The 12,061-nt window shown below is 47.6% G+C and overlaps 1 protein-coding gene across 8 annotated transcripts in view; it reads left to right on the forward strand.

Annotated features, from left to right (window-relative positions):
• kmt2cb (lysine (K)-specific methyltransferase 2Cb) overlaps positions 1-11,973 on the forward strand; it is a 54,439-nt gene extending 42,466 nt beyond the window's left edge. For 7 of the 8 annotated variants that reach the window (XM_047028071.1, XM_047028077.1, XM_047028076.1 and 4 more), the window contains 17 exons: positions 243-446; positions 1,145-1,309; positions 1,609-1,738; positions 2,884-3,031; positions 3,479-3,675; positions 3,830-3,963; positions 4,365-4,632; positions 5,365-5,504; positions 6,229-6,357; positions 6,481-7,609; positions 8,555-8,691; positions 8,811-8,953; positions 9,086-9,257; positions 9,581-9,697; positions 9,806-9,879; positions 9,985-10,093; positions 10,186-11,973. In XM_047028071.1, the coding sequence (XP_046884027.1) occupies positions 243-446; positions 1,145-1,309; positions 1,609-1,738; positions 2,884-3,031; positions 3,479-3,675; positions 3,830-3,963; positions 4,365-4,632; positions 5,365-5,504; positions 6,229-6,357; positions 6,481-7,609; positions 8,555-8,691; positions 8,811-8,953; positions 9,086-9,257; positions 9,581-9,697; positions 9,806-9,879; positions 9,985-10,093; positions 10,186-10,278 (3,489 nt within the window). In that variant the 3' untranslated portion in view covers positions 10,279-11,973. The remainder of the gene's footprint in view (positions 1-242; positions 447-1,144; positions 1,310-1,608; positions 1,739-2,883; positions 3,032-3,478; positions 3,676-3,829; positions 3,964-4,364; positions 4,633-5,364; positions 5,505-6,228; positions 6,358-6,480; positions 7,610-8,554; positions 8,692-8,810; positions 8,954-9,085; positions 9,258-9,580; positions 9,698-9,805; positions 9,880-9,984; positions 10,094-10,185) is intronic. The other variant, XM_047028074.1, reaches the window with a different exon arrangement.
• The last annotated feature ends 88 nt before the right edge of the window (positions 11,974-12,061 follow it).

Raw genomic sequence — 12,061 nt, forward strand, 5'->3', positions numbered from 1 at the left:
AGAGAGCGATGACAATCCCGTCACAGCTAAATTGGTATGAGTCATGGCACGGGTTATATGAATGAGTCATTTTTTATGTGTGTTTTTTTTCACTCGTCTCCTAAAAACATCAAAATATAAATACCGCCAGAACCCTAACGTTTTGAATGATATTTTGCCTCAACCAGGACTTACTGTTTATTTATTGTAGGAGATGCGGCATCTTGAACTGTGTTTGGTCTGTGTTTTGTCCCCCCCTACAGGCCTACTCAGACGGTCAGCTGTCTGGCCCTCCAGAGTTTCCTGGTCCCTTGTTACCTGAACAAGACAAGAAGAAAGGCCGCAACAAGAGGGCCCCCAAGGGTGGAGAGAAGCCCATCTCTCGCTACAAGAAGAGGAGGAAAGATGGGGAGGAGAAGACACTGGTGCAATCCAGCGAGGACACACTAATGACCCAGCTCAAACAGGTAACTGCAGAAAGAGTTGGAAACGAGCTCCCACTGTGTACTGCTCACACCCGTGCATCATAGGGATATTACTGTCATTATGGACAAGCAAATGATGGTGACTGTTGAACTCCTTGGGATTAGCTGGGGTTATTATTCCAAAGAATGGTATGGAGAATTATGATTATGCTGTAACCCCCCCCTGTGCCTCTTATTGGTTTAAGCTCTTTACAGCTGTATGCTTATTTAAAAAGGCCTAGTGCAATGGGAACTAGTTTTAACTTGAGTTTCTACTTTCCAGACAAAATAGATTGAGTTGAATTCTTTCAATTCCATTAAATTAGAGTTTAATTAGATAACAACATTATTCTCAATATTTGCACAATTTTGACTTCACCGAGCCAAGAATAATGGCAGAAAATTAATTTAATGGACAATCTAGACATAATAAAGCTATTTCCTTTCAATGCATGTGAAATTATAAACATTAACAAGACAAACTGTGCCCCTAAAACCAGGGCTGCCAGTGCTACTGGAAATATATCAAGAAATACATACAGCAGGACTCACCATTAACACTTGTCTTGAGCAAGAACACTGCATATTGTATGAAACATGCAAATGTGTCAGTGAGGTGTTACAGACTCATTAGCCCTCATTAACATGTGGTAATAACTTAGCCCGGACCCCTGTTCGGTCTCCCTCTTCCTCTCTCCCAGCAACTGTCCCTCCTGCCCTTGATGGAGCCCCTGATCGGGGTCAACTTTGCCCACTTTGCTCCCTACGGCAGCGGGCAGCTGAACGGAGAGAACCTCCTGTCTGGGACTTTCGGCAGCGCCTCTCTGGATGGAGTCTCAGACTACTACTCCCAGTTGGCCTACAAGGTAGGTTGTAACACGGTACTCCCCCCACTTCAGAGACATCTGAACAAAGGGCGTAAATGTCAGCTGCGGATTGAATTAAGCTTTCTAGAAAAAGTCCTCTGTGTTTGGAAATGTTTTGGTTTCATTTCGAGTCCGATGTGATGTTTGCCATGCTGTTGCTGCAAAGAAAGTCTTGCTGTTTTAAGCAATGCAATTGTACACAACTGCTGTTGTTTGTGAGTGAGAGAGTGAGAGAATGTTTGTCTAATATGCCTCTGTAATAAAAGATAATACAAAAGACGCTCATTTTTGGTTTCCAGCAGAACAACCTGAGCAACCCTCCTACTCCCCCAGCGTCCCTCCCCCCGACACCGCCGCCTGTCAACCGGCAGAAAATGATCAACGGCTTCGCCACCACAGAGGAGCTGGCTAGTAAAGCCGCCGCCATGGGTAAAGCATGTAGGGCATATGGAACAGGAGGGTGGCTATGCACAACTGACTTTGGCCACCGTCTCAGATGTCTGAAATCTTTCAAAAGAATGAAACACTGCATTCGTATTGTGTCTACATGCCATATATTTTCTGCAGATTTAATATGGTTATCATCATGTAGCATAGCTCCATCACTTGTAGTATCCGTATGTCCAAGTCTGAGGGCCCTTATTTTAACGATCTGAAACGCAAGTATCAAAACGTAAAGCGCAAGTAACTTTGTGGGCGGGACTCCAGCGCTGTTGCTATTATACCGGCGGGATAAATGACTGCGCCTGGCGCAAATCTAAAATGCGTTGGTCTGAAGTAGCTACATTACTAATGGTTGTGGTTTGGGTGTAACGTGCAATCAACCAATCAGAGCGTCATCTCACATTCCCTTTAAGAGCAGGCGCGCTTGTTCAATGGTGGATTGCTATTATAACGGCGGATTTGCCAGGCGCACGCCAGGAGCGGTTCACAGCCGAGGAGACCGACGTTCTCGTCAGGGCCATAAAAGATAGAGAAGTGACATTGTATGGGAAAGGCAGAGCAGTTTTCTCATTGCACTCAGTTGCCCATTCATGCTGCTCATTCAAATTCTTAGTATTATTTTTATATATATTAAATTTTTTTAATTGTTATATTTTTTTTATTGTTTAGTTCTTAGAACTAGATTAACTATTGTACTTTTTTACTTAATTTAAGACCCATATTTCTCATGAAAATCTTTTTAATCATTGACATGAAAAAAATGTAACACAGCCACACAATATATCAAAACAATGTAACGTAGCTTCGCAGGAAGAAGACCCTGGCCTCGCCAGTAGTGCGCACGGGCCAAGCATGCGCCCTTAAAATAGCATCTGAATAATGCGCCATTGACTTAAGACTACGTTTTTCCTGGTCTGTGGCGGAATTGTTTTTCTGAAACTGCAAAATAGCACCAGGGAACGTTTGCGCCTGAACACGCCTCCTCTTTTCGCTGAACCGCCCCCGGGAGCGCAAAGTAGCCTAATTCCCTAATTTACAGTTGTGTGTTTGTGGAGGGAAAAGTCTGTGGCCCTGAGTATCTCAGTCTGTGGCCCTGAGTATCTCATGTCCATGGTTTCTCCTCTGCACAGTGTCCAAAGGCCTGGTTCCCAAGCCCTTCCACGTCCCCTTCAGGACTGAGGAGGAGCTGCTGGCCCGGGCCATAGCCCAGGGCCCCAAGACTGTGGACGTCCCTGCTTCTCTCCCCACACCACCCCACAACAACCAGGAGGAGCTCAGGTAACAACCTACCCACCCTCTTTAGAAGGTCTGGCATGGAAACCAGTTATCCTATATGACTCCCTCCATGGGGGTCTACTGTGTACGGGGAGAACATCTGTACATTATTTTTTTACCAAAGTTAAAAGCGCATCTTGTCGCTCAAGCCTACAACTTGTAATGTTCTCTGTTGTTTATTTAATGTTTTTTGGGGTATATATCATTGTTTTATTGTTGGTTTTGTTGTATTTTGGGGTTTCTGCGAGCACATGGGTCAACCGTTGTTTTAAAATTGTGCTATATAAATAAAATTGAATTGAATCCGTAGCAAAACTCAAGGAGGTGGCCTTGATTTACTAACAAGTACCCCTCCCCTGCCCTATCTAGGTTGACTGGTATCACGTGACCACACACTCCCTGACGTTAACGGATGTTCCCTCTGCTTTCCTCTCCTTCTCTTCCCTGTAGCCGAGGACAAGAGCACTGCAAGGACAGGGACACACCTGACAGCTTTGTCCCCTCATCCTCCCCCGAAAGTGTGGTGGGCATGGAGATCAGTCGATACCCGGATCTGTCCTTGGTGAAGGAGGAGCCCCGGTCCCCCTCTCTCTCCCCCGTCCTCCCCATGCTCCCTGCGCTCACCGGGATGACCGGCGACAGGACAGGTGACAGCTCTCTCACGGCGGCCTCTGGACCATTCAATCTTAGATTGTCCAAGAAGTGGTTACCGTTGTCAACAGTGACTTGGCAAGTCGATGTAACCTGAGTGTATGTTCTATCCTGACCCGTCTCCCTGTGTGCTCTTTCGTCGTCCTGAAGGCTCGCTGACCAGGCTTCAGGACATCAAGACGGAGCCCTGTAACATGTTCTTCAGTTCTCACTCGGGACCCATGTGTGACTCCAAGCCTGGGCTGGTGTCTGTGGCCATCACGCTGAGGCCGGCGGCAGCAGAGGTTACCCGCTCTTTTACTTCCTGTGACATGCTGAAAAAATGGAAATGTATCTATCAAGCTTCGGTACCTAGTTGTTAGGTTGTGTGTGTTGTCACGCACTCCTCAAACCACATCTCTTTCGTATTGCCTATAACCTTTGGCCTTTCCTATCTTTCCCGGTGTATTTTCTTTATCTGTCCTCCTGATTCTAGATGTATTTCTAACCGCCATCGTTTTTTAACTCACCCTTATAGGCACATTTTGTGTAGGATGTCCTTGAGTGTTCGGAAAGGGCTCCGTCAAATAAAATGAAATACTATTATTATGTACCAGTGTACTATACTAATCTATTAGTGAAAAAAGAAAAGTAAAAAAGAAAGTGGCTCAGCGGGTGTAACCAGTCTGTCTTGTGGCCGTTACAGAACATCACAGGCGTGGTGGCAGCCATATCAGACCTGCTGTGTGTGAAGATCCCCAGCAGCTATGAGGTCAGCAGCACCCCCGAGCGCGGGCCCCTGGCCATGCTGAGCGGGCTCCGCGTGGGCCCCCACGGCCTGGAGCACCGGCCCCCCACCGCGCTCTTCCATGGCCGCGTGGACATGGGGCCAGGCCAGCGCTTCAGGGCTGGGGGCCCCCAGGGGATGATGCAGCATCAGGGGCAGCACATGCCCTTCCAGCCCCACGCCTCAGGTGAGAGGAGCACTTGTTATGAACGCTTTTCCTTTTGGGAATGAATTTTAAAGAATCGTGTATCTTACACCGGGAGCCCTTCTACAAGAGGGGGCAATGTTCACCCCCCCCCCCACACACACACACATATACACAAAAATCACCAAATCACCCCCTCACACACATAAACACACACGCACACGTCCTGGTCGGTTGCAGACATGATTAGCTCTGGTTAACAATGTTTACAAACGGTCCATGTTTCCCCCCCCCCCCCCCTCGGGATTCGTTATCCGTCAGTCACTGCTAGCCCCCGTGCTGACGGGCATGGTTATTGATCGGAGACAACGATCCGCCGAGCAAATGAAACCAGCTAATGATCCCCGAGGCCGACCTCACTGGAGCACCGACCCTCGCTCAGTGCTTGTCAAACTGTCCGCCCTGCCCTTAATGAATGTGGTCAGTTTACTCAACCCTGGCCGATGGGAAAGTGGACACCTCATCAAGGGGCCGACGGCTTCTAGCCCTTCTTCTCAATTATCTGCTGTCATTTCCTCAGCGAGGAGAGGGTCCTAAACCCAACGTGTCTCATCTCTTAAGTGATCGTCCTAGTTTTTTTCCCATTTGGTCCTGGAGTTTGCCCAATACTAACAATTCCTGTGTATGGTCAGAGTGAAATGACGTATCATTGAGGCCTAACAAAGGTTAAGCCATGAATTGGGACCTGTGTAATGGACTGTGGCTGTGTTACAGGGCCCGTCCCAGCCAGGGAAGCCCATCACAGGCCGCCCGGCAGCCCTGGTCCCAAGCCTCAGTGGTGCTGTAACTGCAAAGTGGTGGTCCTGGGAAATGGAGTTCGCAAGTCCATCAAAGACCTTCTCATACACAAACAGGTAAACTACCAGAGCCCTTCACTTGCTAACCTTGAGTTAGTGTCAAATCAAATCAGAAGAGTAAATAACCTGCATTGATGATATGATTGGGTATATGATCTGTCCCTCGTTATTACCATCATGTATAGAGCTTAGGGTCCATAGGATCCATTAAGTGTGCTCATTCTGTGCAAAAACATTGGCCTCGGTCTAAGTCATCAGAATGTTGTCCTTTAAGAAGGATGTAGTGCTCAAGCATCTGTTAGTGTCTCCAGGGCCTCCTTTTACAGACAGACGGGTCGTGACCCGAGGCCCACACTTCACTTCAAAGGCCGTTCTAATTCACAGAGTTAGCCCGAAGGCCCACAAATACAGACTTTCATATGTGCATATGCTCACACACACACACACACACTCACTGCACACACATTATGCTCTGATTATGTAAATCCTCGTTGGAGTGAAATCAATCTCGGGGCAATTAGCGGGTTAAGCGCCCTGCCCTCAGACTGTGGAGTCTGGGGAGGATATTTGAACATGGGAGAGCTGATGTTTGATATAACTCCCCTCTTGCAGTAAATGGCGTTTTTCCACGCATCAATCTTTTTGATTTCATTTGAGTCTTAAGCTTTTTAGCCCTCTCACTCTTAACTCTCTCTCTCTCCCTTTTTCTGTCTGTCTGTCACCATCTCTCTTTCTCTCTGATCCTTCCTGTTTCTCTAAACCATGGCTGTCCTCTGGCTAGGAGCTAGATGGCCAGCCTCGACCAGATGAAAACCTGGTCTTCTGCAGCCACAGCTGTTTCCTGCTCTACTCTGCCTCCTCCTCCTCAACAACATCCTCCACACAGGCCCGGCCAGCCGCACACGCCAAGGTTGGTCCCACCATCACCGCTGGAACAAAACCAGACCCAGACGCTGAGATGGGAGATGCGTTGACTCCACACGAGTAGGAGGATGTATTACATGGATGACTTGATTGCATTTCTCTTTCCCAGGATTCGATGTCTCTCCTTCCAGAGTGTGAGCAGGAGAGCCTGTCCAAAGCCCAGCACCAGTACAGCAACAACATGTCCTCTCTAGACGTCCACTGCCTGGCCCAGCTCCAGCCCAAACACTCGCCGCCCTCCACCCCTCCCATCCCCTTTCCCTCCGCCAGCGATGCCCCCAAGGCCGAGTCCAAGTCGGACGCCATCAAGGTGACGGTGAAGCTGAAGGCGCGGCCCCGCCCCCACCACCACCACGCTCAGGACACCTGGCACCAGGGGAAGAGACCGAAGGGCTTGCGCTGGAGGAAGTGGAGCATCCAGGTGGTGGTCCCCCGGGGGAACTCCCAGCTCCCGGACGAGGACAAGATCGACGAGCTCCTGCGGAAGCTGGGCGCCTCCCTGCGTCCCTCGGCCCTGCTCCGGGACCAGCGGCGCTGCTGCTTCTGCCACCAGCTGGGCGACGGCGTCACCGACGGCCCCGCCCGGCTGCTCAACCTGGACCTGGACGTGTGGGTGCACCTCAACTGCGCTCTGTGGTCCACCGAGGTGTACGAGACCCAGGCCGGCGCCCTCATCAACGTGGAGCTGGCCCTGCACCGCGGCCAGGCCGTCCGCTGCGCCTTCTGCCAGCAGGTGGGCGCCACCAGCGGCTGCCACCGCCTGCGCTGCACCAACGTGTACCACTTCACCTGCGCCCTGCAGGCCCACTGCACCTTCTTCAAGGACAAGACCATGCTGTGCCACGCCCACCGGCCCCGCGGCACCACTGGACAGGCTCTGGAGCACGAGCTGCGCTGCTTTGCCGTCTTCCGCCGCGTCTACGTGCAGCGGGACGAGGCCAGACAGATGGCCAGCGCGGTGCAGAGGCCCGAGCTGGGCTACACCTTCCGTGTGGGCAGCCTGGTGCTGCACGCCATGGGCCAACTCACTCCTCAGCAGATGGAGGCCTTCCACTCGGCCACCGCCATCTACCCGGCCGGCTACGAGGCCTGCCGCATCTATTGGAGCATGCGCCACGGCAACCGGCGCTGTCGCTACGTGTGCGCGGTGGAGGAGAGGAAGGAGCGGCCAGAGTTCACTATCCGAGTCATTGAGCAGGGCTACAAGGACCTGGTGTTGGCTGACTTCACTGCTAAGGGTTTGTAGCATCTGTTTGTCTCTGCGCCTCTAGTCAGCTAGAGTAGGGCTGCAACAACAAATTGATGAAAGCAATCACATTTGATTGTAAAAATAGTTCTGTGTCATTTTCGATTCGTTGGGTCAAAGAATTGGTTAACTAAGCCTGTTGACACTTCATTTGTGTTTTTCTTTTTTAGAATTAATGTTATTTTTACACCCCTGGGGTCTAATTTCTAAACGTTGCATACGCACAAAATCAGGCATACAGCACTTTCTAAGCAAGCATTGGGATTTATCAACCACAAGCTGGACGAGAGACTGCTGTCCTCCACGGACCCTTTGGCCCATGCGTACAGACACGGGGAAATGAGAAACTGCAACGATAATAACCTGAAATGTTAGGGTATCTTTCCCATACCATATATGAAGAGTTCCCTGGCTGGAAGGCGCACACACACACAAATGATTTTGGTTAATAAATACACAGATGCTTTTGCTTAAGAGAGTTGGATTGGGAATCCTACTTAACTGGAACGCTTTAGTCAGGCAGATAGGAGTTTTTTGTCATCTCATGTTGGTTGCACAAATCTGTCTGTAACTGACAATGACAGAGCCATTCTCACACGGTCAGGGTGATTACCACACCTGAAGGTGTTGGGATCGGACCCCATTTTACGTCATGCAGTCATGGTTGAATATTAACTTGAGGGTGTTTCATTGCTATTTATAGGCAATGGGTGTTAAAAGGGTGAGACAAAACACTTGATCATGTGCACCACACAAGTTGATTGTGATTTATATAGGGAATCCGGTGTGGGCCTTGCATGTGCACTGTTGTAAGTCTAACTACCAATCTGTAATTAAATGTATAACTTACCAATATTTGACACATTAAAGATTCAAATGCAGTTAGCTGTTGTAACTTAACCATGTATGTCTTTCTCCTTGGCTGTTGTTTTACCAGGGGTGTGGGATAAGGTCCTGGGCCCAGTGTCTGAGAGGAGGAATGAATCAGGAACTCTGAAACTTTTCCCTGTTTACCTGAAAGGAGAGGACCTGTTTGGACTCACCATCTCTGCTGTCACAAAGATTGCAGAATCGGTTTGTACCTGTTTTTGGTTTTTCTTCCAAGTAATTAGATAAAATGTGAACGTATTGCATTCTCATCTTTGGACAGTGAAGTTGCGGTTAAGATGCAAATACATTTGGTTTGGTTGCAGCTACCCGGGGTGGAGTCCTGTGAGAGGTATAACTTCCGCTACGGACGCAACCCTCTGATGGAGCTACCCCTGTTTTTCAACCCCGCCGGCACAGCCCGCGCCCAGCCCCGAACCAGCTCCACCTCCACCTCTCTGGTCATAAGGTACAGTATGGAGAGAAAGGTCTACAGGCATTCAGACCCACTTCAGATTTCACATAGTTTATTGCTGTAATTACCAAGGCAAAGTCTTGCCGTTTTGGTTTGGTAACTCTACTTTCCTGTCCCAACCCCCAGGCCCCAGACCGTTTCCCCCCCCACCAGCTCCAGGTCCAACCAGAATGCAGCCCAGGGAGAGGGTGGTGCCCCCCACACCAAACCCCCCACGGTGCACCCCAGGTCCTCTCAGTACCGCTGGATGAAAAGCGAGTGGAGGGCCAACGTTTACCTGGCCCGCTCTCGCATCCAGGTGAGACCCCAGGTCGCTCCACCTGTGGGTGACCACTACACATTCACAAGTCTGGAACTCCCCGGTGGCTCACCGGACAAGTGCTCGTACCATGTAAGCTGAAGCTTTACCACAGCAGCCTGGGTATGAATCCGGCTAGGACCATTTCCTGCATTTTGTCCCTTCTCTCACGCTCCCTATATTTCCTGTCATTCTTCCCTGTCTATCCCATTAAAGCACAAAATGGCCTAGAAATATGTGTCAAAAGTCTAACAGCTAATGTGAAGTATAGACTTCTTACGTATATGTATACAGTAACTGTGAATCAATGACGGGCTCCTCAGGGTCTGGGACTGTTTGCCGCCAAGGACATCGAGAAGCAAACCATGGTGATCGAGTACAACGGAACCGTCCTCCGCAACGAGGTGGCCATCAGGAAGGAGAAGACGTACACAGCTCAGGTCAGGAGCCGGGAGCCCCAGCCGTCACGCTCGGGTCATTGGTATGAAGCGAAGACTGCCACGGCTCTTATTGAGGCGCTTATTGTCTTTTGATCTGGTGATTTTCAGAATCGAGGAGTGTTCATGTTCCGCATCGATAGTGAACATGTGGTGGACGCCACTCGTACGGGCGGCTTGGCTAGGTAAGGAGCGGCTTTGTGGCGTGTAGCGTGTCCATGTCAGCATGCTTGCGACACGGTCTGCATAATGGACTGTGTCATTTGAATGTTGTGCGTTTGCAATTCTAGGTACATCAACCACTCTTGCACCCCTAACTGTGTCGCTGAGAGGGTCACCTTCGAGAGAGGCTATAAAATCATCATTGGCACCAATCGCAGAGTAGAGAAGGGAGAGGAGGTGAGTGCTATTTTTTTTTTTTTTTTTTACCGACACTTTTCTTCATTAACAGGGACGCACCTCTCAACTGTGTACTCGGCATTATTTTCCAGCTGTGTTTTGACTACAAGTTCGACTCTGTGGACGACCAGGACAAAATTCCCTGCCACTGTGGAGCACCCAACTGCAGGAAGTGGATCAACTGACAAACAACGACATAAGAGGACACTTCAACACAAATGCATTCCATGCCAATAATCTGCCCTGGGAAAGAGGAGGGGTTTTCACACTAACATCAGGCTCAGGCCTTCTGTTCTACCTGAGTCCCGCCTTAGGAGTTAGAAGCCGGTAGGGTTGAGAAAGCTAGAAGGACATAAGAGGATGTGACTTGTGCCATATGTTGCAAGCTCTGCTTCATTCAGACAACCTTGTGTCTGTCAGCATGTGTTAGATGTACATAAGGCGCAGAATCCACCAGCGAATGAGGAGAGAGCACTGTGCGGGGCGCGGCCTTATTGGTTACTAAGGGCAGGCCCTTTTGTTACATACTATCAATGAGTACCATATGACTAAATGTAGACATCACTGAATGGGGAATGTACAGCAATGACTACCACGAAGGGAAAATTAACTTGCACTAAAAAAGAGACAAATACACACACACACACACACAACTTTAAAATACTTGATTCCATGAGTCAGTTTTATCATAGGTTTCTTGTCATGTGATTTGAGTGGAATTGGAGAGGACGTTTTGTATTTATTGAGTGAATGAATTTTATTCTCAAAATTATGAGACAGTTGAAAGAAGACTGAACTGCTATTGCTTTTTGAAGATTAAAGACATGCTGTTACTTTTTGTATAAATGTAAATTAAGAAAAATATAGGAATAACCGACCAAATACTACCTTAACCTTGTTGATGTTTGGGATGTTTTTGAACTGCTTTTGTTTCATTTGTCATTGAAATTTATTTAAGATGGACATTATGATTTCAGTTTGAGAGTATATATTATGATTATTCTGTACAGAATTTGTAAAATAACTACAATAATTCACAAAAGTATTTTTGTTGTATTAAAAGTATGGTATTGTAGTGTAGTGTTTTGTGATTTACACGTACTTTGACCACTCAAGAGGAAATATTTTTGTTGACTAATGTGGTAACAAGTTATTGCTTAAAGAATCTAACTCTTCTGGTGTAAGAGGACATTCTAATGTATTCGCTGTTAATCAGGTTTGATTTTCTAGAACTGTGAATTAGGTTTTAAGCCACCCAAACACAACTTTTACTTTTTTAACCAGAATAGGCTAGGAAACCACCTTGTTGTCCTCTATTGTTTTTTTGTTTTGTTTTTACACTGAAATGATGTACAGTTGTCCCATGACATTGTTGACCATTTCAGATGTGTGAAATTAAGGTATGGAGACACACACACACACAAAATCATGATTTGTGGGAAAACTTGTTTGAGACAGTAGGTGGTGCTACATTTTCAATGGAGATGGCATTCTACTTAATCAGAAATCTATCTTACACAGACACTTCACAAGTGGCAAATGGAAGAGGTTTTGCGTGCACAATTTCAAGTTGACTGTATAATTTTGGAGACAGTCTTAGAACTTGTAATGTATATGGCATGTATTTTTTTAACTTTCCGAAAACTCAATTGTATATATTTTCTCAATGAATGGTTGTAACAAAATTGTTTCTTGGATATTTTTCTTCTTGTATTATATGACATCATCCTGCCAGTGTGTTTGTGCTACATTTTTCTTGGTCCTGTAAAGTAGTCAAAAATGTTTTTGGAAAAATGCCTTTTGAAGTGTACAGAGTAATATGAGGTTTGGAGTTTGTGGAATTGAATTTAGAAACATTTACAAAAATAAACTATTTTACATCTTAACGCGTTTTGTGTTTTTCATTTACGCGACTTCATATAAACTAGAAATTGTGCTGTCTCCTGTCAGAGGAATGGCCCACGACGT

Source organism: Hypomesus transpacificus, chromosome 10, assembly GCF_021917145.1.
Source record: "Hypomesus transpacificus isolate Combined female chromosome 10, fHypTra1, whole genome shotgun sequence".
NCBI classification, from domain to species: domain Eukaryota; kingdom Metazoa; phylum Chordata; class Actinopteri; order Osmeriformes; family Osmeridae; genus Hypomesus; species Hypomesus transpacificus.